This window comes from Eptesicus fuscus, chromosome 1 (genome assembly GCF_027574615.1).
Source record: "Eptesicus fuscus isolate TK198812 chromosome 1, DD_ASM_mEF_20220401, whole genome shotgun sequence".
NCBI lineage: Eukaryota > Metazoa > Chordata > Mammalia > Chiroptera > Vespertilionidae > Eptesicus > Eptesicus fuscus.
In genome coordinates, this window is record NC_072473.1 from 8,649,694 (window position 1) to 8,673,395 (window position 23,702).

At 40.8% G+C, this 23,702-nt stretch overlaps 1 protein-coding gene across 1 annotated transcript in view; it reads left to right on the forward strand.

The window, feature by feature from the left end:
* Positions 1 to 23,702, forward strand: part of REPS2 (RALBP1 associated Eps domain containing 2) — a 184,297-nt gene that overhangs the window by 79,251 nt on the left and 81,344 nt on the right. Inside the window, exons 6-7 of the mRNA XM_054715568.1 lie at positions 17,892 to 18,027; positions 21,848 to 21,911. Of these exons, the coding sequence (XP_054571543.1) occupies positions 17,892 to 18,027; positions 21,848 to 21,911 (200 nt within the window). The remainder of the gene's footprint in view (positions 1 to 17,891; positions 18,028 to 21,847; positions 21,912 to 23,702) is intronic.

A 23,702-nucleotide genomic window follows, 5' to 3' on the forward strand; every position in this document is an offset into this window, starting at 1 on the left:
TCTTATCTGTCCATTCTTCTGCACTTCCTTGGTTCAGTCCATCTTCTGTCACCAAATCTGGTATATTGGCCTCTAACTCTTTCTTCCTGCTGCCACTCTCTAAATCCATTAATTATCCTCACTGCAGACAAAATTAATCTGAAAAACACAAATCAGCCTCTCCTACTCTCTTGATTGAAACCTGTCACACACTACCCGCTGCTCTCAACATATCATCCACATTCCTGAACATGGTTCTCAGGGCCTGGTGTTTGGCCCCCACTGTTTTCTTCAGTCACAGCAGCCCACGGCTTCTCTCCCTCTATCCTCTGGTCATGCAGAGTTGCTTGTCATTTCCCATATGGTCCATGTTCTGTGTGGAAACCTTAGTCTTCATCCTTGCTTTGCCTTTGTTTTCTCAAATATTTTATTGATTTTTTACAGAGAGGAAGGGAGAGGGATAGTTAGAAACATCGATGAGAGAGAAACATCGATCAGCTGCCTCCTGCACACTCCCCTACTGGGGATGTGCCCGCAACCAAGGTACATGCCCTGGACCGGAATTGAACCCGGGACCCTTGAGTCCACAGGCCAACGCTCTATCCACTGAGCCAAACCGGTTTCGGCTGCCTTTGTTTTCTCTTTTGTCTCAGCTCATCTATGCGCCTTTCCAATTGATAACATGAAGTACGAGCATTTTCTAATATTTCTTGTATATATGAGGTTTCCATTTTTTTAATTCTTAAAAAATGGTTCATTCCTCATCTCATTTATCCAAGAATCTCAGCCAAAGCAAGGGGCATCCTATCTTTATTGTTTTTTATGCTGTTTATTTTTACCTGTCTTTAGGGATTTTAGGTTTGGCAAATGAAATATCATTTTAGCCAGATCTCACTAGAAAAAAATTATCTTTATTTTAAACCAAAAACACATTCACTTTAAAAAAATATTTTTTTTCTTGATTTCAGAGAGGAAGGGAGAGGGAGAGATAGAAACATCAATGATGAGAGAGAATCATTGATCAGCTGCCTCCTACATGCCCCCTCCCACCCCCGCCACTGGGAATCGAGCCCATAACTCAGGCATGTGCCCTTGACTGGAATCAAACTTGGGACCCTTCAGTCCACAGGCCAGTCCTCTATCCATTAAGTCAAACCAGCTAGGGCAAACACACTCACTTTTTAAACCCTAAACATACATGCTGTGAGGTTTTCTCCTCTTTCTGGAGAGTCAAATGTAACAGTCTTTTGGGGTAAATTCTCAATACTCAACTATTCTTCTTACTTCAAAGACAAAATAATGTCAAATAGCATGTAGAGAACTTTACCACCCTGCCATTCTAGATGGGGGTTTGGCTATGCTTTCGGTGGAAGTTTCCTAATGAACAGGTAGGGGTAGGTTGTTAGACATTGCTAGCCAGGCACCATATCAACCCAAAAGTTTGTAACTTTAATATATATATTGATTTCAGAGAGAGAGGGAGAGGGAAAGAGAGATAGAAACATCAATGATGAGCCCTAGCCGGTTTGGCTCAGTGGTTAGAGCGTCGGCCTGTGGACCAAAGGGTCCCTGGTTCGATTCTGGTCAAGGGCACATACCTTGGTTGCAGGCTCCTCCCAGGTCTGGGCCCTGGTTGGGGTTTGTGCAGGAGGCAACCAATTGATATGCTTGTCTCACATCAGTGTTTCTCTCTGTCTTTTCCTCTCCTACTTTCCTTAAAAATCAATGGAAAAATATCCTAGGGTGAGGAAGAAAAAAAAAGAAACATCAATGATGAGAAAGAATCATTGATAGGCTACCTCCTGCATGCCCGACACTGAGGAGTCCACAACGCAGGCATGTTTCCTGACCGGGAATCGAACCGTGGCCTCCTGGTTCATAGGTCAATGGTCAACCACTGAGCCATGCTGGCCAGGCAGGACTGATTTCTTTTGTATTGTTCTAGGAATATTTTGCGCATATTCTGTATATGTGAATACAGGTATTCTTGTATGTAATTACATATAATATATGCAAAATATATAGTTCTACTTTTTACACGTATGGTAGCATATTATACATCTGTTATACACTGTGTACTTTTTTTACTTAACAAAAAAGTTTAATAATATTCTATAGCAGTACATAAAGTACTTCTCTATCTTTTTGTTTTTCCAAATGCATAGTATTTCATTGTGTGCATCTTCCATCTACCATTTAACCAGCCCCTCTGATCAACATCTAGAACTTGCAATCGCAGCACCATTTGCATATGTATATCTGGCATTAGTTCCCAGAAATGAAATACTTGGGTGAAATGTTTACACATTTTTAATTTTTGTAGGAGATTCTCAAATTGGAGACAGTATCAATTTATACACTTGCCAGCAATGTATGAAAATGCTAATTTTTCATACCCATGCAAACACACTGTGCTAAAAATCTACGAATCTTTGCCAGTCTGATGGGTGAAAAATGATATCTGTGTAGTTTTAATTAGCAGTTCTCTTTATTAGTGAAGTGGAATATCTTAAGCTTATGAGTCATTTGTATTTCCTTTTGTGTGTGTGTGTGAATTGCTTGTTCATATCCTATGCCCTCTTTTTTTTCTTTTGAGTTATCAGTGTTTCCTTATTGGTTTGTCATTTCTGCCAGTCTGAAAATAGAAGCTGGGGTTTCTGTTCCTTTGGATGAGTGAGCGACTGCAATGTACGTGGAAAACTGCTCCTTGCATGGTTGAGAAGAGGTCCTGGGCTCCTGAGGCCCTGGAAGGAGGGTAGGGACCCCAGCTTCTTTTCAGTTCTGGAGAGCCCCAGGCTGCCTGCAATGATTATATCTTCATGACAGTAAAGTTGAATTATTTAGTTTATGGGTAGAGATTAGGGCTAGGAGAATCTGCTGTGGTTAGTGATGGTAAATGTTAACCTAGTGTACCTGTGTGTGTTGACCTCTCAGCATTGCTTAGACAACTCAATTTTCTTCCTCTGAGTGAAATAGTAAGGAGAAAGATAGAGGGAGGGGTGGGAGAAGGAAGGAGGGAGAGAATATATGTGTGTTTGCCTTTGTGTGTAACAGGAGGAACTGGTTTGATAAATTTTTAGGAATGCATGTGCCTTGTTCTTGATGTAACATCTTGTTTTACCAGATTCATTCTCTGTTTCATTTTAAACCCTCACTGGAATTTTACCATTCATAGGAGTTCAGCGGTTGCTTTATCTTCAGCATATTCTTTGCCGAGTCTACCTAGGACTAACAGATGTCTAATGGTCACTATTACCACAAAGAGGTCCTATTTTTTATGGCGTCAAGCCTCTTTCCTACTTTCTCCACCTACTTACAATTCTTTTTCAGATTTTCTAGTCCTTATTTTTGAAACATTTAATTTCAATTGATATTGAAATTTACTTTTCTCAGCCTAAATTTTAGCTGTCTCTTGTATTCCTCAGGTGCTTACCTTGTACCCACACTTCTTAACAGTTAAAGTGATGTTAATTGCTTGGTTTCTTTGCTGGGAGGCATTTCTATGTGAAAGACAAAAATGTTTTGTTATAAGATGAGAATAGCAAAAAGATACTGGATCATTGAAAGACAGATGACACCAGGATATAAGAAGAGGGTATCTGAATAAGAAGTAAGAAATTGAAGGATATTTTTGGGAAAAAGACACTGACTCCACAAGTGTTAGGACTGATGATGCCTTTCAAAATCCATGCTTTAGAGATAGTGGGGTCGGGTGGTGGGAGGGAGAGTCAAAACGGTAGGTTGATCCACATTAGAGTTCTAGCATCTATGCAGCAGGTCGGTTAGACTACTGATGAAAGCAAATAAATACATCTTATTTGTGGGGTCAGCGTTGTTTTCCCCACAAGCTGTGGGCATTGCATTAAAGGCTTATGGTGTCCAGAACTTTCCTGGTAATAGCTAGGGCCCACATAGATTTGTTAGATTTAGCCTATCAGATGCAGCTCAAAACACTTAACTGAACTCCTGGTCCCAGACAGTACTTTTTTTAAAAAAAGATATATTTTATTGATTTTTTTACAGAGAGGAAGGGAGCGGGATAGAGAGCTAGAAACATCAATGAGAGAGAAACATCGATCAGCCGCCTCCTGTACACCTCCCACAGGGGATGTGCCCGCAACCAAGGTCATGCCCTTGACTGGAATTGAACCTGACCCTTCAGTCCACAGGCCGACGCTCTTCCACTGAGCCAAACTGGTTTTGGCCAGACAGTACTTTTTAAAGCTGGAAAGGAGAGTGGTGTTTGTTTCTAGCATATGCCCCAGGACCTTTCAGTCTCAGTTAATATATACTAGGCTGCGAATATGGGAGGTTCCTTTATAATAGCACTACTTTAGCCCTGATATAGGCCCATTAGCACTGCCTTTGACCTCAGGTGAGCATGTGATGCCATGTCCCCAAGTGCCTATCCCAACAAAGTATCACTACTGATCCAGTGTTTATTTGGCCCAGCGTTGTAGTGGTCCTTTAGATTGTATGTGTCCTTTCGGTCATCCCAATACTTAGAAGGCAGACTTCTTGCAACACTATATCCTCTGCTTATCTATTGGGAAATATTTACTAAGTGCTTATTATGGGTCAGCCACCATGACAGGGGTACCCTGAGGACTACAAACATAGTGCCTACTCTCAGAGAACTTGCAGTCAAGTGGGTGGGGGGGGGGAGGGAGGGAGATGGATGCAAATCAATTGATCCCAGCTCTGCATGTGTAATGGAAAACTGACAATTGCCCTAAAGGCAAGGGAGTACTTTGGTAGCATATAACAGAGAAATCTGATCTAAGGCTAGAAAGTGAGGGAAGGCTTCCACAAAGAAGTGAGGGATGGCTAGGAGTTAACCAGGCAAAGGAAGGATAGTGCTGGGAGGCAAGGAGAAGGGTATTTCACATAACGGGAAGAGCCTAGACAAGGGGCATGTGCTGGTAGGGTTCCTTGTTGTGGACAGCAGAGTCTACTCTGGCTAGCTTAAGCAGATAGGAATTTGTAATAGGGGTGTGGGTAGCCTACCAAATTTTTGGAAGGGCTCAAGATTCAGACTATTCTAAGCTTGCGAGAATAATTTCCAAAACCACACAGCAGGACTGGGTGGCTAAGGGGGCCTTGCTTCTGCCACAATAACAAAGCTACAGAATTGGGCAATTGCTGCCATTGCTTTCGGCTTCAGCTCCACATCACACATGACCTAGTCCAGCAGCATGAGTGCTCTGTTCCCTGCCTCTTTCAGCATGTGACTGAGTTCTGAACCAGTTTTCTGTAGGAGTATTTGTTTATTTTTTTTTTTTTTTTTTTTTTAATATTTTTTATTGAGGTATTATATGTGTACATATCTTACCATTACCCCCCCCCACCCCACACCCACACATGCCCTCCCCCCCCAGAGTTTTGCGTCCATTGTTTATGCTTATATGCATGCATACAAGTCCTTCATTTGATTTCATAACTCCCCCACCTCTCCCTAACTTTCCCCCTGTAATTTGAAAGTCTGTTTGATGCTTTACTGTCTCTGTATCTATCTTTTTGTTCGTCACTTTATACTGATCTTTACTATCCCTAAATGAGTGGGATCATGTGGTATTTTTCTTTCATTGACTGGCTTATTTCACTTAGCATAATGTTCTCCAATTCCATCCAGGTTGCTGCAAATGATGAGAATTCCTTCTTTTTTATGGCAGCATAGTATTCCATTGTGTAGATGTACCACAGTTTTCTGATCCAGTCATCTGCTGACGGGCACCTAGGCTGTTTCCAAATCTTAGCTATGGTGAATTGTGCTGCTATGAACATAGGGGTGCATATATCCTTTCTGATTGGTGTTTCTAGTTTCTTCGGATATATTCCCAGGAGTGGGATTACTGGGTCAAATGGGAGTTCCATTTTCAGTTTTTTGAGGAAGCTCCATACTGTTCTCCACAGTGGCTGCACCAGTCTGCATTCCCACCAGCAGTGCACGAGGGTTCCTTTTTCTCCGCATCCTCGCCAACACTTGTCGTTTGTTGATTTGTTGATGATAGCCATTCTGACAGGTGTGAGATGGTACCGCATTGTTGTTTTGATTTGCATCTCTCGGATAATTAGTGACGTTGAGCATGTTTTCATGTGTCTCTTGGCCTTCCTTCTGTCTTCTTTTGAAAAGCTTCTATTTAGGTCTGTTGCCCATTTCTTTATTGGATCATTTATCTTCCTTTTATTAAGTTGTATAAGCTGCATGTAGATGTTGGAGATCAAACCTTTATCAGTGATGCCATTTGCAAATATGTTCTCCCATGCAGTAGGCCTTCTTGTTGTTTTGTTAATGGTTTCTTTTGCTGTGAAAAAGCTTTTTATTTTGATGTAGTCCCATTTGTTAATTTTCTCTTTAGCTTCCATTGCCCTAGGGGCAGTGTCAGTGAAGAATTTCTTTTGGCATATGTCTGAGATTTTGCTACCTGTGGATTCCTCTAGTATTTTTATGGTTTCCCGTCTTATGTTTAAGTCCTGTATCCATTTTGAGTTTATTTTTGTGTATGGCGTAAGTTGGTGATCAAGCTTCATTTTTTTGCATGTATCTGTCCAATTTTCCCAACACCATTTATTGAAGAGACTGTCTTGACTCCATTGTATGTTCATGCCTCCTTTGTCAAATATTAATTGAGCATAGTGGTTTGGGTCAATATCTGGATTCTCTATTCTGTTCCACTGATCTATATGTCTGTTCTTGTGCCAGTACCAGGCTGTTTTGAGAACAGTGGCTTTGTAATACAGCTTGAAATCTGGTATTGAGATCCCTCCTACTTTATTCTTCTTTCGCAGGATTGCTGTGGCTATTCGGGGTCTTTTTTTATTCCAGATGAATTTTTGGAGAGTTCTTTCAAGGTCGGTGAAATATGCCATTGGTATTTTAATGGGGAGTGCATTGAATCTATAGATTGCTTTGGGTAGTATGGACATTTTAATGATGTTGATTCTACCAATCCATGAACATGGTATGTTCTTCCATCTGTTTACGTCTTCCTCTATCTCTTTTTTCAGTGTCCTGTAGTTTTCCGTGTATAGGTCTTTTACCTCCTTAGTTAAGTTTATTCCTAGGTATCTTAATTTTTTTGGTGCAATGGTAAATGGAATTGCCTTTTTAGTCTCTCTGTCTGTAAGTTCACTATTGGTGTATAGAAAGGCCATAGATTTCTTGGCGTTAATTTTGTATCCTGCTACATTGCCAAATTCATTTATTAAGTCTATTAGTTTTTTGACGGAGTCTTTCGGATTTTTTATGTACAATATCATGTCGTCTGCAAATAAAGACAGCTTTACTTGTTCTTTTCCAATTTGGATGCCTTTTATTTCTTCTTCTTGTCTAATTGCAATGGCTAATACTTCCAGTACTATGTCAAACAGGAGTGGTGAGAGTGGGCATCCCTGTCTTGTTCCTGTTCTTAGGGGAAATGTTTTTAGTTTTTGTCCATTGAGTATGATGTTTGCTGTGGGTTTATCATATATAGCTTTTATTATGTTGAGGTATGAGCCTTCTATTCCCACCTTGTTGAGAGTTTTTATCAAGAAAGGGTGTTGGATTTTGTCAAATGCTTTTTCTGCATCAATTGATATGACTATGTGATTTTTATCTCTCAATTTGTTTATGTGATGTATCACGTTTATTGATTTGCGGATATTATACCATCCTTGCATTCCTGGGATAAATCCTACTTGGTCATGGTGTATGATCTTTCTGATGTACTGCTGGAGCCGATTTGCTAGAATTTTGTTGAGGATTTTGGCATCTATGTTCATGAGGGATATTGGCCTGTAATTCTCTTTCATTGTGTTGTCTTTATCTGGTTTTGGTATTAGGGTGATGCTGGCTTCATAGAAGGAGCTTGGAAGTGTTCCTTCCTCTTGAATTTTTTGAAATAGTCTGAGGAGGATAGGTTTTAGTTCTTCCTTGAATGTTTGGTAAAACTCTCCTGTGAAGCCATCAGGCCCCGGGCTTTTGTTTGCCGGAAGCTTCTTGATGACTGCTTCAATTTCATCCATAGTTATTGGCCTATTGAGCTCTTTAGATTCTTCTTGATTGATTTTAGGAAGGTTATATTTTTCTAGGAATATGTCCATTTCCTCCAGGTTGTCCAGTTTGTTGGAATAGAGTTGTTCGTAGTATTTTGTAACAATCCTTTGTATCTCAGCGGGGTCTGTTGTTATTTCACCTCTTTCATTTCTGATTTTGTTTATTTGGGTCCTCTCTCTTTGCTTCTTGGTGAGCCTGGCTAGAGGTCCATCAATCTTGTTTATCCTTTCAAAGAACCAGCTCTTGGTTTTGTTGATCTTTCGTATTGTTTCTTTGGTCTCTATGTCATTTATCTCCGCTCTGATCTTTGTTATTTCCTTCCTTCTGGTTACAGTGGGCTTTTCTTGCTGCTCTTTTTCTAGCTCTTTGAGTTGTAGGGTTAAGTAATTTATTACCATTGATTCTTGTTTTTTGCAATAGGCTTGTAGAGCTATGAACTTCCCTCTCAAGACTGCTTTCGCTGTATCCCAAAGATTTTGGATTGTTGTGTTTTCATTGTCATTTGTTGCCATGATGTTTTTTATTTCTTCCTTGATCTCTCTGGTGACCCAGTCATGGTTTAATAGCATGCTGTTTAGTCTCCAAGTGTTTGATTTCTTTGGATTGTATTTATTGTAGTTGATTTCCAGTTTAATGCCACTGTGATCTGAGAAGACGCTTGATATAATTTCTATCTTCTTGAATTTGAAGAGACTTTGCCTGTGACCCAGCATATGGTCTATCTTTGAAAATGACCCATGTGCACTTGAGAAGAATGTATATTCTGTGGCTTTGGGGTGAAATGTTCTAAAGATGTCAATTAATTCCATCTGGTCTAGTGATTCATTTAGGATTGCTGTTTCTTTGCTGATTTTTTGTTTAGAGGATTTGTCCAGTGGTGATAGTGGGGTATTAAAGTCTCCTACTATGATTGTATTGCTATTAATCTCTCCCTTGAAATCTTCCAGGAGTTTTTTTATGTATTTGGGTGCTCCTATATTGGGAGCATATATGTTTACCAGAATTATTTCTTCTTGTTGGATTTCTCCCTTTAGTATTATGAAGTGGCCTTCTTTATCTCTTGTTATGGCATTTACTTTGAGGTCTATTTTGTCAGATATAAGTATTGCTACCCCAGCTTTTTTTTCATTTCCATTTGCCTGAAAGATATTTTTCCATCCCTTCACTTTCAATCTGTGTGAGTCTCTTGTTCTGAGGTGGGTCTCTTGTAGACAGCATATATATGGGTCGTGTTTTTTAATCCATTCAGCTACTCGATATCTTTTGATTGGAGCATTTAGTCCATTTACATTTAAAGATATTACTGAAAGGTATTTGTTTGTGGTCATATCTATTTTTGTGTCTATATTCCTTCTTACCTGTTTATTTCTTCTTTTTACAGTATTCCCTTTAGCAATTCTTGCATTGCTGGTTTGGTGGTAATAAACTCCTTAAGCCTTTTTTTATCTGCAAAGCTCCTGATTTCCCCTTCAATTTTGATTGATAGTCTTGCTGGATATAGTATTCTTGGATTCAGTCCTTTGCTTTGCAACACTTTGTATACCTCCGTCCATTCACTTCTAGCTTGTTGTGTTTCTGTTGAGTAATCATTTGACAATCTGATGGGTGTTCCTTTGTAGGTAACTCTCTGTCTCTCTCTTGCCGCCTTTAAGATTCTCTCTTTATCATTTATATTTGCCATTGAAATTATGACATGTCTTGGTGTGTGTCTTTTGGGGTTGATCCTGCTTGGGACTCTCTGTACTTGCGTAACTTTTATCTTTCCCATATCCGGGAAGTTTTCTGTCATTATTTCTTCAAATAGATTTTCTAATCCCTGCTGCTCTTCTTGTCCTTCTGGCAGCCCTATTATACGCATGTTACTTCGTTTCATGTTGTCCCGAAGCTCCCTTAGGCTTTCCTCCTGCTTTTTAATTTTTTTCTCCAATTGCTGTTGAGATTGAGCTTGTTTCTGTACCTGATCTTCTAACTCACTAATTCGGTCCTCTGCTTCTTGTAGTCTACTGTTGAAACTTTCCATGGTGTTTTTGATTGTAGCTATATCACTTTTCATTTCTTCCTGATTCTTGCATAAGTTGTTGATTTTCTCATCCATCCGATGTATAAATTCCACGACCATTACTCTAAACTCCTTTTCGGTCATGTTGCAAGCTTCAGTTTCACTGATTTCCTTTCTTGGCGACTCCACATTTTCTTTCCTCTGTGAGTTATTTCGTTTCCCCATTCTGGCTATCACCAGAAAGCTCAAGCTTCCGTTTGCGTGGACCTGGGCCGTGTGCTGTGGGGACTTCACTCCACCCGAGTTTCACTGAAGTGCTCTGACACTAGGACGTGTGGCTGCCTTTGGTTGGTGGGAACCAGACTTGCCCAGGGTCAGTGTCCCCAGTGTTCCGTGTGGTCTCGTGTGCACACTTAGATTCAGGGACCCTGTCTGCACCACACTGTTGGTATGTGCCGAAAATGAGATCCTTAGCAAGTGCCAGGAGTCAGAGTTTCCCTTTGTCTGCACCAGGACTAGAGTGTCAGAGTCTCTGTTGCCTTGTGCGGTTTCTCGTTGAGACTCAGGGTCCCTATGTGTGCATGCACCAACAATTGGGGTCGCTGGCTCTTAGTGTGAATGCGCTGTGAGTCAGGGATCCCAGGCAGCTGTGTCCGGCGTGCCAAATTCCCTGAAGTGGAGCTGCGACCTGTGTGTGCTCTCTCTACTGAGCCAAACCGGCTAGGGCGCACACTCTTGATTTCCTGAAGGTGAGCTGGCTCCGTGCACTCTCCCGGAGTCCCGGAAGGGGGGCGGAGTCTGTCCTGCGCGCCAAATTCCCCCAAGGGAAAGCCCCTCTGTGCAAGCACTAAGATTCCCTGAAGGGAGAGCTGTGACCCGCAAGCCAAATTCCCCCAAATTCTCCGAAGGGGTGCCCTCTGTGCGCACTGACAGATTTCCCCAACAGGGAGCTGATTCTCTCCTGTGCGCTCTCGCGCGCGCGCGCGCGCGCGCGCGCGCGCCAAATTCCCTGAGGGGGAGCGAGTCCCTGCGCACAGCTCTGCGGCTTGGGAGAGAGGCGGATCTATCAGTTAAAATGGCGCTGTCTGCGTGCCTGCGGGGAGGGGGTAGGCTCTTTGACTCACGGAATTCTGCCGGGACGTCTGGATTCTTGTTGTTTGTTGGTCTGAAGCTGTGATAGCAGTTCTCTGTCCCCAGTGGCTGCAGGGTCCTGGTTTGTGTCAGAAGCCAGGATCCGAGTCTCAGGCAGCTCTGTTTCTCAAGATGGCGTGGTCTCCGCGTCCCATCTGGAATTCTAGCAGCAAAGATATAGGGAAAGTGTAGTTTTTAACCTAGCCAACCTCTGTAGTGCAAGGAATGATGCTAAGAGGCGGAGTAGTGGGTGTTGAGTGAGCCAGGTTACCATGCATAGATAGCATGGAGAGGAGACAGCCAAAGAACAGAAAAGCCTGTGTAAGAGCCTGGAGTGGTAGAGAGATGGGCCTGGAGAGGTGTGCAGAACCCTTAGGCCAACGGCCTTTCAGGTGGGGCGGATGGCTCAGAAGTTAAGAAACTGGCCCAAGTCACTTTGGTAAGTGACCATCCCAGATTTGAACCCAGTGTGTGCCTCCAGAACTGGCACTTTTCCCACCTCTAATCTGTAGCCTCATTCTCTAAAGCAGCAGTCGCCAACCTTTTGGACCTCGCGGACCACCAGTGGTCCTCGGACCACCAGTTGGCGACTGCTGTTCTAAAGCATTCCTTGAATTCAACCCAAGTTCTTGGTGCATCTGTTTCCCATCTGACCTAAGGCTGTGGAATGTTAAGGGGAGGACATAGTGGAGAAGAAACAGGCAGACTTGACCAAACTGGCAAGGATTGGGCTGGGGACGTTAATGCATTGGTACTGGAAGTCTGTGGCTTTGTAAGACTCCTCTTACTGGTGATTTCTCACTTTCTCCTCTAAGCAATAACACAATCCTGACAATTGTAGAGGAAAAATGCCTTTCTGGAGCAGCAGATCTTGGCTTCTGATGGAAGAATTGGAGACAATGATTACTCATAAGCATTTCTTATGTTAATCAAAATATTGTTAGTGTCACATACTAAACAGTGAAATGATGGAATACCTGTATTGTATGGCTATCTACAGGATTCTTTTCTGATGTGAAAACATGTCAGATGCATGTAGGCAAAAAATATGTGAGAAATAAGATGGCACTCTATATAATTTAATAGTTCACTGACCAAAATCTACAACGAAACTGGGGAGGGAGGTGTAAATATAGCATATTCATACCAAGCTCAGATCCTCAATCTGCAAAATTGCCGCAATGGGTTGTTCTGAAAAGGAAATAGTACATTGTTGTAGGATGGATGCATGGATGGATTGATGGGAGGGAGAGAACCGTAGGAATTGCTGATTAAGATTACATTGGACCCCCATTCATGTTCTTACTCTACCATTTACTAGGTGTTTTCACATTAAACTGTGCTATATTATACTCTATAAATCTTGTCTCCCACCCTACTCTCACTATAAAATAAGGTCCATGAGGGCAAGAAATTTTGTTCATTATGATCACAGTTGTATACCTAGTACCTATCAAATAGGAAACACTCAATAAATATTTGCTGAATGAATAAACAAATAGACAAATGATTGGACAAATTGCCAATTCTTGTCCAGATATAGAAAGGTTAGCCTGAGCTCTACTATAATGACTAGAGCTGAACTTCACGTGCACTTATCAAAAGTGTCACACAACAGTAAAGGCTGGGCTCTCTCCCTTACCTATGAAGTTAGAGAACTTAAAAGATTTTTCCCTTTTTATTTTGAAATAATTACAGATTCACAGGACGTTGCAATAAATAACTTCTGTTCCTGACTATAGAAAAGTTCATTGCAATTAAATTCTAACAGAGCAATTTAACCTCATCAGTTTCTTCATGGAAATAAATGCACAAAGATGTCTTTAACCACATGTTGTGAAACTCAGGGATTTACTTTCAACAGCTCAGAAGGTTCTCTCTGAGTCTATTAGGCAATTTACAGTGGCTGTTTATTAAGATAAACAACATTTTTAAAACTACCACCACAGTCACAGGAGAATGGTAGGTAACACATATTCATTACTTTGCTTAGTGCCAGTTACTTGGGCCAGTTACTGTAAGAACCTAATATATTTGACCTATTTTCATCTTCACAACAACCCTGGGAAGTGGGTCCCATAATTTTCATTTTACAGAACAGAAAACTGCACAGGTCTGTCTTTACTTTGGACCTTGCTTGAAGGCTAGATTAGTTAGGTTAACAGCTACTGTAACAAACATGTCCCACTTTTAAATTATTTAACCACAATAGGTATATTTCTCACTCATCTAACAGGTTGGTAGGTAGCTTTCTGCCACATGGTGATTCAGGCTCCAGAACTCCTCCTGTCCCGTGACTGTGCCATCTCCCATTCTGCGGGCCAGTGGGTAAGGAATGCATAGAGGAGTGCTGCAGGGTGCTAGCCCTGCCTGGGAGTGGTGCGAGTCACTTGTGTTCACATTGCATTGGCCAGATCTCAGTCACATGGCTGTACCTAACTGCAAGGGTACCTAACTGGGGGGCTGGAAAATGTCATTCCTGAGCGGGTAGCCACTCAATGACAGTTTTTGCTACTCCAGATGGTTTGTTTATTAAGGCACCTAAAATACATTGTTGTAAGGTCGTTGCAACCTTGGATGAAATGGCTGGACTCGCAGGCTGCAATTACAGGATGCTTCCAGGGTGGGATTGTATTCTAAACAGAAATGTTCTATCTTTGAAAAAATATACACACCCTTCTGAAGTTCCCCCTGACAATGCCTCCTTGCAATTCATATTATTCAACTATGCTTGATTTTTAAGATACTTCAGGGATAAATGTCAACTTTGGGGATTTTATTAATAGTATTATTTTTTAATGAGTCTTTTGAAGTCCCTTTCATTATAAACAGCCTGTTTTCCCCAGAGATAATAACTTACAGTGCAAAATATTTGCATTTCACTTGAAACAAAACCAAGGGTTTGAATGTTTTAAATATAAGCAAATCTAATTCTCTTGCGTCTAGAGAAACTGTATAATGAACCATATGTTTGTGACTTCAGCAGACAGATGTAGACGATTTCTTTCTCTCTCCTTTTATTTTTTCTTAAAAATGCTGGCAGAGCTCAAAATTGGCAGCGAGCAGCATATATCTCCACCCAGCCAACCAAACCACTGGAGCTGGAGTTGAAATGGGGGAGGTCTCTTAGGGCGCATGCAAAACTGGAGCTTTTCTTGGTTTTGGCTTCTACTTGGAAGCCCAGGGTCCACAGCTCACCCAGCCCTGTTTTTCGATGCCTTCAATCTTAGCAATTAGACATTTTGTCTTAGGTGACTGACTTTGTCTGAAAAGTTAGGTTGATTTTTGTGGTTGACTTTTGGGTTCATCTGGATATGGTTCCATGTCTCTCGGTCCTGCAACGAGATGGCCCTCTAGGTGCTGACAGAAAGGTCATCCCACTGCTAGAATGGGCCTTCCTCTGGTGGTGGCCATAGGGCTTTTTCCTCTTACTCCTCCCATAGCCCTGGGGTCACCTTGACTTCTGGTTGGGGTTACTGATATGGCCTTAACTAGTCATTTCACCTTTAGTGTTAAAAAATATTTTCATTGATTTTAGAGAGGAAGGGAGAGAGAGAGAGAAACATCGGTGATGATAGAGAATCATTGATTGGCTGCCTCCTGCATGCCCGTTATTGGGGACCGAGCCCAAAACCTGGGCGTGTGGCCTTGACTGAAATTGAACCCGGGACCCTTCGGTCCACAGGCCAACACTCTATACACTGAGCCAAACCAGCTAGGGCTTACCTATAGTCTTTTCTCCTCCAGTCTCCTCACTGAAGTGTTCTTTCTGTAACTCAAATCTGATTATTTCAGTGTCTTAATATTTATCTTTGGTTCCCTATTTTCTAGATGCAGTCTACTAGTAAACCCCTTAACCTGGTGCACCTGGGCCTTTGTAATCCGGGACCTGCTTTCTGTTTGGACCATCGTGAGGCAATTCCACTAATATCCTCTCTGCACTGGTAGCCTAGTCTTTCTATATGTAGCCCAACCAAGCTACTTTCAGGAGATGGCTATTTTCTCTTATATATTGGGTGTCTTTGCAAATGCTGTTCCTTTTTCTTGCTTTGCCATGCATGTTCTATAGCATTGCTTTTCAAACTTGACTGTGCTTTGAATCACTCGAAGGGCTTGTTAAATCACAGATTCCTGGGCCCCACTCCCAGAGCCATACCAGCCACTGCGCTTTTAAACAGAGGAATCAATCACTTTCTTCTGTCCATTCCTAATTTCTGCTGTCAGAATAGACCCGAGAGACCTGCTAAGAGGCCACTGATGCCACTCAGGAGTGAGGTTATGTGGGAGAGGAAGTAGAGTGAGCAGTGGTCCTGGAATTTGTGAAAGAACAAACATGGGCTGACATTAACAACAGCAACTGAATATGGCATCTTCAGTTCCTGGAGGGAAGGAATGAATTCCATGGGAGTAGTAGTTTCCATGTCAGAACCAGAGAACACAGCAGTCAACAGCTAGCACAGAGATATTGGCACCTTCATTCCCAGATATTGGCACCTTCATTCCCTGTGTCCCACCAGCTTTGTGAACCATCTCTGCTTGCTTAAATTGTTCATTCATAGATGGTCATTCTTGTCTCGCCGGTCCGTGCCCAGCTTTTTAGGTCCCTTTACTCCAGCTGTTTCTGTCAGTGTTGACTTAGAGGGCAGAGCTCCTGTGAGCTCTACACATTACCATATGGCCAGGAACACAGTCCAGCACATGTTGACTACCTCCACTCTGGGCTCTGCCCCCTTTTCAGACAAAGTCAGTCACCTAAGACAAAATGTCTAATTGCTGAGGTTGAAGGCATCGAAAAACAGGGCTGGGTGAGCTGTGGACCCTGGGCTTCCAAGTAGAAGCCAAAACCAAGAAAAGCTCCAGTTTTGCATGCGCCCTGAACCCGCTCAGACATCTGGGCTTCTTCAGAAAGTGCTACCTGGAGCATTTGAGTTTGGTTCTGGAATCTGGTTGGAGCATTTTGGGAAGTTGTGTGGTCCATCAGGTGCTCAGACTGACTTTTGATCTTCCTTCCTTTCTTTCTTTCTTTCTTTCTTTCTTTATATTGTTTGTTTCTTACCAGAATGAATAGGGGGTTTCTGAAAACAATTCACATGGAAGCAACCCAATTAAAAAAAAAAAAAAAGCTCAATATGCCAGAGCGTGGCTTTGAACAACAGATGAAAAAGAGGGCAGTTGCCCTGGCTGGTGTGGTTGATTAAGCATTGTCCCATGCACTGAGAGGTCTCTGGTTCAATTTCTGGTCAGGGCACATGCCCAGGTTGCAGGCTCAATCCAGGTGGGGAGTAGCCGATCAGTGTTTCCCTCTCTCATCCATGTTTCACCTCCTCTCCCTCTCCCTTCCTCTTGCTCTGAAATCAATAAGAACATATATATATATATTTTAAAGAGGGAAGTTATTTGCTGACTGCAAGGGTTCATTGAAGGGTATGGGCTCCTCTCAAGTCTTCTAACACTCATTTCCTCATCTGGGAAAAGGATAATGACACCTGCTTTTTCTACCTCTCAAATGTTTTGAGATGCTGTATGAGATAGGGATGTGTGAAATGCTTTGTAAATTTCAAAGAACTCCGAATTTAGGGTATTGACTTAATGGATAGTGGCTTCCAGGGCATTTAAAAATGGTTTGATTTACATTTAGTAGAAACTCGCCTGGTATGAAAACTTCAAAGCTGACATCTCAAGGTTATATCACAGCTCAAAGTTTTATAGTCTCCTGTCTTCTCAGAATGTCCTCAGAGGAGAGCCAGGTGTTTCTGGGAAGAATTACTTACTGGAATGGGGTGTGTGTATTGGGGGAAAGGAGGTGGAGATGGTCTCCTGCCTTTTCTAGGGATAGTGAATACAGTGCCTTCCTAATTATTAACTCTTTGATAGTGTGTTCATAAGTGGCAACCTGGTAGCTTATGTGCAATAAAACTTTTTCTTTCCTAATCTCTTTTGTCCTAAAGGCTTACCCTCCTTGTGTTCACCTGTTGGTTTCATGAAGGTATCCCTTTGTAGTAGCACCGTAGCCTTAGAGTAGATGGGAGGGATAGAGCAAAGCCCTGGGTGCCTCCTCCCAGAATCACCGTTTTTGCTTCTTTCCCCACACCATACCCAAGCTTTGTTTTCTTCATCTTTTCTGTGGTTCTCTGTATCCTTAAAACCTCAACTTTGGCTTGCACTCCCCCTAGTGGCATGTCTGATGCACCCCTGTTACTCCATTTGTTGTGGTACCATCACAGCTCTCCTTTCTCTTCAGCTCTATTACTAAATATTAATCCCAATTCACAAATGCCGGATGAGAGCTTGCGTGATCCTTACTTGCCACTTAAGTAGGACATGGGAGATGGAATTTGAATTGGAACTTTTGATTCTCAGATTTATACAATGGGAATGCCTCAGAAAAAAGGATTATATGGTTACAGCTTTTCTAAAGATTTTCTTTTTGTGTTTTAAAAAGAATCGGTTATTTTACTATCTACTCAGCTATCTGAAAAGATCAAAATGTGGCAAATAATCTTTTTACCCTCCTTCATTACATTGGAAACACTTTCATCACTCACGAAGTGTTCAGTATTTCACTACAAAAATATAAAGCATAATGTCTGCCCTTCAGAAGTTTACATTCTAGTTACACGGTGTTTAAATTATTCCATTGAGGAAAAAATTGAGTATAATGCATAACTTTTATTGGTGTTTAATATATCTACTTCATCTCGCTAAAGAGAGATGCTCTGAGCATTTGCTTATTTATTTTTAAAGTCCTTTTCAGTGGAGAGAGAACCACAAGATAACAGTAATTACCCGGACGAACCGTGGAGGATAACAGAAGAGCAGCGGGAGTACTATGTCAATCAGTTCAGATCCCTTCAGCCAGACCCAAGTTCCTTCATTTCAGGTAATGAAGTGTGACAGGTGAGAATGTGGGTTCCAGGTCATGGTCTCATATAAATAACAGTACACATCTTGAGAAATAGTTTACACAAAATGAGTATGACAGCCTTCTGTGACTTCAATTTATTTCCCTCTAAGATCAAATTTCTTATTAGCTATAAACTATGCAGAAAAACACTTGGCAATGACATTTAGAAAATGATGTTTCCATTTCAAAGGGTTAACTCAGAGTTTGGTCTGGACCTTGTGATTTATTAGCTGGAGCAGTTTTTGAAATGATAGAGCATGGCACCAAGGCAACATCTTTAATTGCTTACTCATTATATTAGAGTTAGAGAAAGATGTAGTGTAACCTTCTACAGCTAGCATTACACTCTCCTTATGTTATATATGCTTTAAAAGTTCAAATTCATGCTCGTTTTCTTTGGCTCAAGACTTCCTCCTCTGGTTTTTCTGAGAGAAATTAAAATATGGGAGGAAAATTGGCCAGCATTTTTATGTCCACATGTCAGTTCTTTTGGGCTGTCTTCAGAAATATGTATTCCTGTTGCATTCTCATGTAAAATTCAAACCGAGAGGAATTGATTTAATTCCTCTGTGCCTACATTTTACTGGGGTGAAGACTAATCAAACAGTGAAATAATAGAGTCTGGAATAAAAATTCATAAAACTTTCTTTTTGTACTTTAATTTTGTAGAATAACAATATGTTCTTGATAATTGTAACCTGACATTGAAGTGAGACTAAGACTAATTTTCTCTTGTGAAATAAGGTGTGTAATTGAAATGCACTTATATAGATGTGACCATCACTTTCTGATTGATGATAATGGCTTGATTGAAGGCAGACTACTGTAGAGACAAACAAATTAATGTTAGCAACATGATTTTAAAGAAATAAGGAGAAACAGATAGTATGTACAGAACTATTTGGTAACCATACCCATTGCTTAAGTGAGTTTCTTCATAGTCTATACAAATGATTAGACAAATACAAATAGGTAGCTGTTAGGAATGTTTTTAGTTTCTTCAAACTTTTTTATTTTGAAGAATCTCCAATGTAGATATAGCTGGAGTGGCTAGTATAACAAACCCCTATCACACAGCCCCAACAGTTTTGTTTTATCTATATCCTCTCTCACTCCAGATGGTTTTGAAGCAATTACCAGATAATTTTGTTTGAAAATGCGGGGTGGGCAAAAGTAGGTTTACAGTTGTGAGTACATGAAACACAGTTTATTCTTGTATTATTTATTAATTACTGTATTATTTTCCATACAGACAACTGTAAGCCTATTTTGCCTACTCTTGTATTTCAGGATGTATCTCTAAAGATAAGGACTCTTTTAAAAATATAACCACAGCCCTAGCTGGTTTGGCTCAGTGGATAGAGCGTCAGCTTGTGGACTGAAAGGATTCCGGTCAAGGGCACATGCCGGGTTGCGGGCTCAATCACATGTAGGGGGCGTGCAGCAGGTAGCCAATCAATGATTTTCTTTCATCATTGATGTTTCTATCTCCCTCTCCCTCTCCCTTCCTCTCTGAAATCCATTAAAAATATATAAAGGAGTTCTCTTTAAGAAAAGAATAAAAATATAACCATAATTCATTGGCACACATTAAAATAGAAGAACATGAATTCCTTAATATTATTAAGTCTTCATTGTTCAGATTTCCTTGATTATCATATAAATGCCTTTTTAAAAAATATTTTTTATTGATTTCAGAGAGGAAAGGAGAGGGAGAGAGTGATAGAAACATCAATGATGAGAGAGAATAATCGATTGGCTGCCTGCTGCAGGCCCCACACTGGGGATCAAGCCTGCAACCCGGGTGGTGACCTCCTGGTTCATAGGTTGATGTTCAGCCAGTGAGCCACAATGGTCAGGCAGCTCTACCCATTTTTATATTGGGTTACTCGTCTTTATTTTGCAAAGATCTATATATATATGGTGTGCTACTATTATATCCCTGAGATATCAATGCTGTGTGTAACTCTTGAGAGTTCTGAGAAAATTGAGAGAACGAGGAGAGAAGTGAGAGATCTGAGACTGAGAGATTTCTTATAATAACAAATCTGAATTCATGTTTTGATGTTTGACTGCTGACAACTTTTAAGCCTCCCCTCTCCCTTGTGTGCCCCTCATGTGACTCCCCAGCAAGGTATGAAAATGGCTGCAGAGAACAAGGAAAGGAGGCTGGCTTGGAGTTTCTATGGTGGTTGGGGGTGGAGCTGCGCTGGAGGGTTTCAAACGCATGGTTTGAACTTTTGTCAGTACCAAAGGAGGGAGCACTGGGGCTTTCTCATTAGCTTCCCCTTTTGGCAGGGAGCAGCCATAGCACAACTGAACTTGTTAGCAGTTGGCTCCCCTATGAGCTCCACCTAACCTTTCTGGGATACTATGGTACAACAGTCTCTACTCTCTGAAGGCCAATCACTTTGGGTTTGGGCCTAGTGTGATTTGAAGAAAGGATATCAAGGGGGAAAAAGAAGAATAACATGAGGGAACATTGTCTATAGCTGGTAAATAGGCTTTCAAGACATTTCTGACAAATGTTTGACAAGGTAGTTGCATTGATGGCCAACAACCATATGTCAGCATTATTTTCGGGCTACTTTTGGGGAGAAGGCTTATTGGTTTATAGGGTCCTTTGCCTTTGATCCTTAATAAGCTATCAAAGGAAAATAAGTCTGCTTTAGAGTCCATTATAATTAACTAGAGGCCTGGTGCACGAATTCGTGCATGGGTGGGGTCAGGCTAGCCCACTCCAATGAGTGCCAATTGGGCCAGGCCAGCAGGGGGGGGGAGGGGCCGGCTGTCCCCGCCCATGATCGGTAGGGGGGGCAATTGGGGGCCAGGCTGGCCAGGGGGAGGGGCTGCGGCCCTGGGAGGTTGGCCAGCCCCCACTCAGGCCAGTTGGCTGGCCGCAGTGCACATTATAGTGACCAGTTGTTCCAGTCATTCCAGTCGCTCTGGTATTCTGGTTGCTTGGCTTTTATATATATGTAGATTGTTTTAAGGCTAATTAGAAGACTTGTCATTGCCATGGAATGACTTTTGACTTTATCTGCTTAACATAGAGCTTGGGGCTTTTATTTGACTATTCTTTGTGTTAAAATTGAGGCTTTTGAACGTCGAAATTTTTTTGAGAGTTGGAAGCATAAAAATTTCAATCTCAATAATGGTTGGGTCCAACATTTTAAGTGTAGTTGAGACTTTAGTGCAGATTTGTTAACATGTAAAATGGAATGAGTACTTGATTTAAATTGATATTGGTAAATTTACAATGATTAAAGAAAGTAGCAGGAGGTTCCTGGATACGTTTCTTAAAGAGCCACCAAAGAGCTTAAATCTCACCAAAACTCTTTCCCAATAGGCCTGTCTTATGTCTGTGTGATAAGATGAATGCCGTTAATTTATTTTTATTTTTTTGCTATTTTCTACCATGATTGTGTATTGATTTTTATTAAAAGTGCTTGACAGGTTTTTACTTGAATAATTTTGAAATTTATCTTTTGAATTTTTAGTAAAATTTTGTACATTTTCAGTAAAAGTGAAGCAGGAATTAAATCATATAATTTACATGTTATAATAAGTGTTATGTCATTGCTTCTTTGCCCTATTCTAATTTATATATTCTTTTAAAAGCTGTTCACATATTGTTTTTAGACACATGATTTGTATTTGCTTTAATAAATAAATGTTGTGCTTGTGGTTATATGGTAGAGTTTGTTGAAAGAAAAAATGGTGATTCATTGACATTAAATATAAAAGCTGCTCTAAATATTAATTAATAATTTATTTAAACAATGGCTGTTGACAGGTTCAGTGGCCAAGAACTTCTTCACCAAATCAAAGCTTTCCATTCCAGAACTCTCCTATATATGGTAAGTACAATTAATGCCATATGGTATGATATAGTCATCCATATTCATTCTTTAGTTCCTACTGTTGCATTTTAAAAGTCTTATTTCTTGAATGTTTTTTTTTAACAGACTAAGAGAGTGAAGAGAATTTAAATTTTTGTTGCTGTGAAAATTAAATAAGTTATATGAAAATCACAATGAACAGTATCTGGCACATAATTAGCTATTATTTAAAAAAGTAATTTCCTAGTTATTATCCTCATCTAGATCCCTTTTCAGTCTAAGTGATTGTGTGGGCATATGAGAATTTCCATCTTGTGTATTTTATTTTCAGATTTTTCTGTTTGGTGTGATGCAAGTAACCAGAGGACCTTGAAAAGTATTCTTTATAATATTTTATGAGGCCAGGTGAAATGTCTTGGAATTAAGTTAAATTTGACTATTCTAGCTGCCTGTAAATTTAGCTGGACCATAGTTCAGAATTGCAGCTGTGGAGTGTATTGTACCTTAGCTGGCCACAGCCCTGACTCCAGAGGGCTGTGCTGGGACAGTCCAGATGGCTCCATTTGCATTTATGAAAACGCTTGGTGCCTCCATAAACTCGCAGCTGCGTGTGGGCTGTTCTTCCTCATGACTGGGCAGGAGACTGTGCTGCTATAAATATATAATTAAAACATTGGAATATTTATGTAAAACTTTTTTTCATGAGATTCACAAAAATTATGATATCATTTTGTCATGTTTTGTGCATTTTATTGGAAAGCTACTGCAATAATCCTTGCACATGCCAATGTACCTAGGATCCTGAGCTAGATTTATTCACCAGCAATATATTCTACCGTATTTTTTTTATAACAAGCCTTATGTTAGATTTTAAAGCGAGAGGAAAAAGAAGAAATTATCATTTTTTAGAAGAATACAATCTGTTTTGGCAGAATTCCCAGTCTTACCATAATTGGCATGAGGCTTCCTATCTTTTTGTGGGGACATATACATAAAAGCTGAATGATATTCTCTCCATTCAGCGTTGGCAGCACTCCCCTCAGCCTGGGAGCTGCTATTTCAGGGCTGGTACATATTAAATATTTGGGGGAGGAGGATGTGAATGGAGCTTACCTTTAATATTCTTTCTTTCAAATAGTAACACACTTCTGGTACACTTTCATGTCTTACGTCTTTACTTGTTCTAACAAGTATACTTGTCTCTGTACACTTAAGAGACGGGTTGAGCTTAGAAGGTCTTAGTTACTTTGGCAAATAGGTTTCTTTTGTGCTGAGTACATAGGTCTGTGCCTTTCAGTGGGAAACAATGACTGAAGCAAAGATAAGCCTTTTCAAGACTCTCCCTTTCTTCCTTTCTGTCTTATCTGGTTCCAGCCTTCCCTAGTTGCTAGTTTTATCTGAAAACATAATTCAACCAGTATTTATTGAGCTTACTTATATTTTCCCAGGAGAGGATTCTCAAGCAAAATTTCGATACAACATTTGTGTGACTTGAAAAGTTCAAGGTTTTTCCTTACAGCTGAAAAAAATGAAGCGCTCATGCCTGAGCTCCAGGAACTGTATAATGGCTGGGATAACTGTAAAAGGGCCAGGGCCAGCCCTTCCTCTGACTGTTTTGAGCACCGAGTCAGGAGCTCTTCATATCACACACTTACTGAATGGCTGTCATCTGTGGAATTCTGGGCAGCATTTAACTTTTTGTGCCATCTATGCTTTTCTTGTATACTTAGGGTTGTAAAACAGACCTATCAGAGACCTGAAGAACTTACATTTTTGTTTATAAAGTACTCTATACCAGTGCTGTCTGTC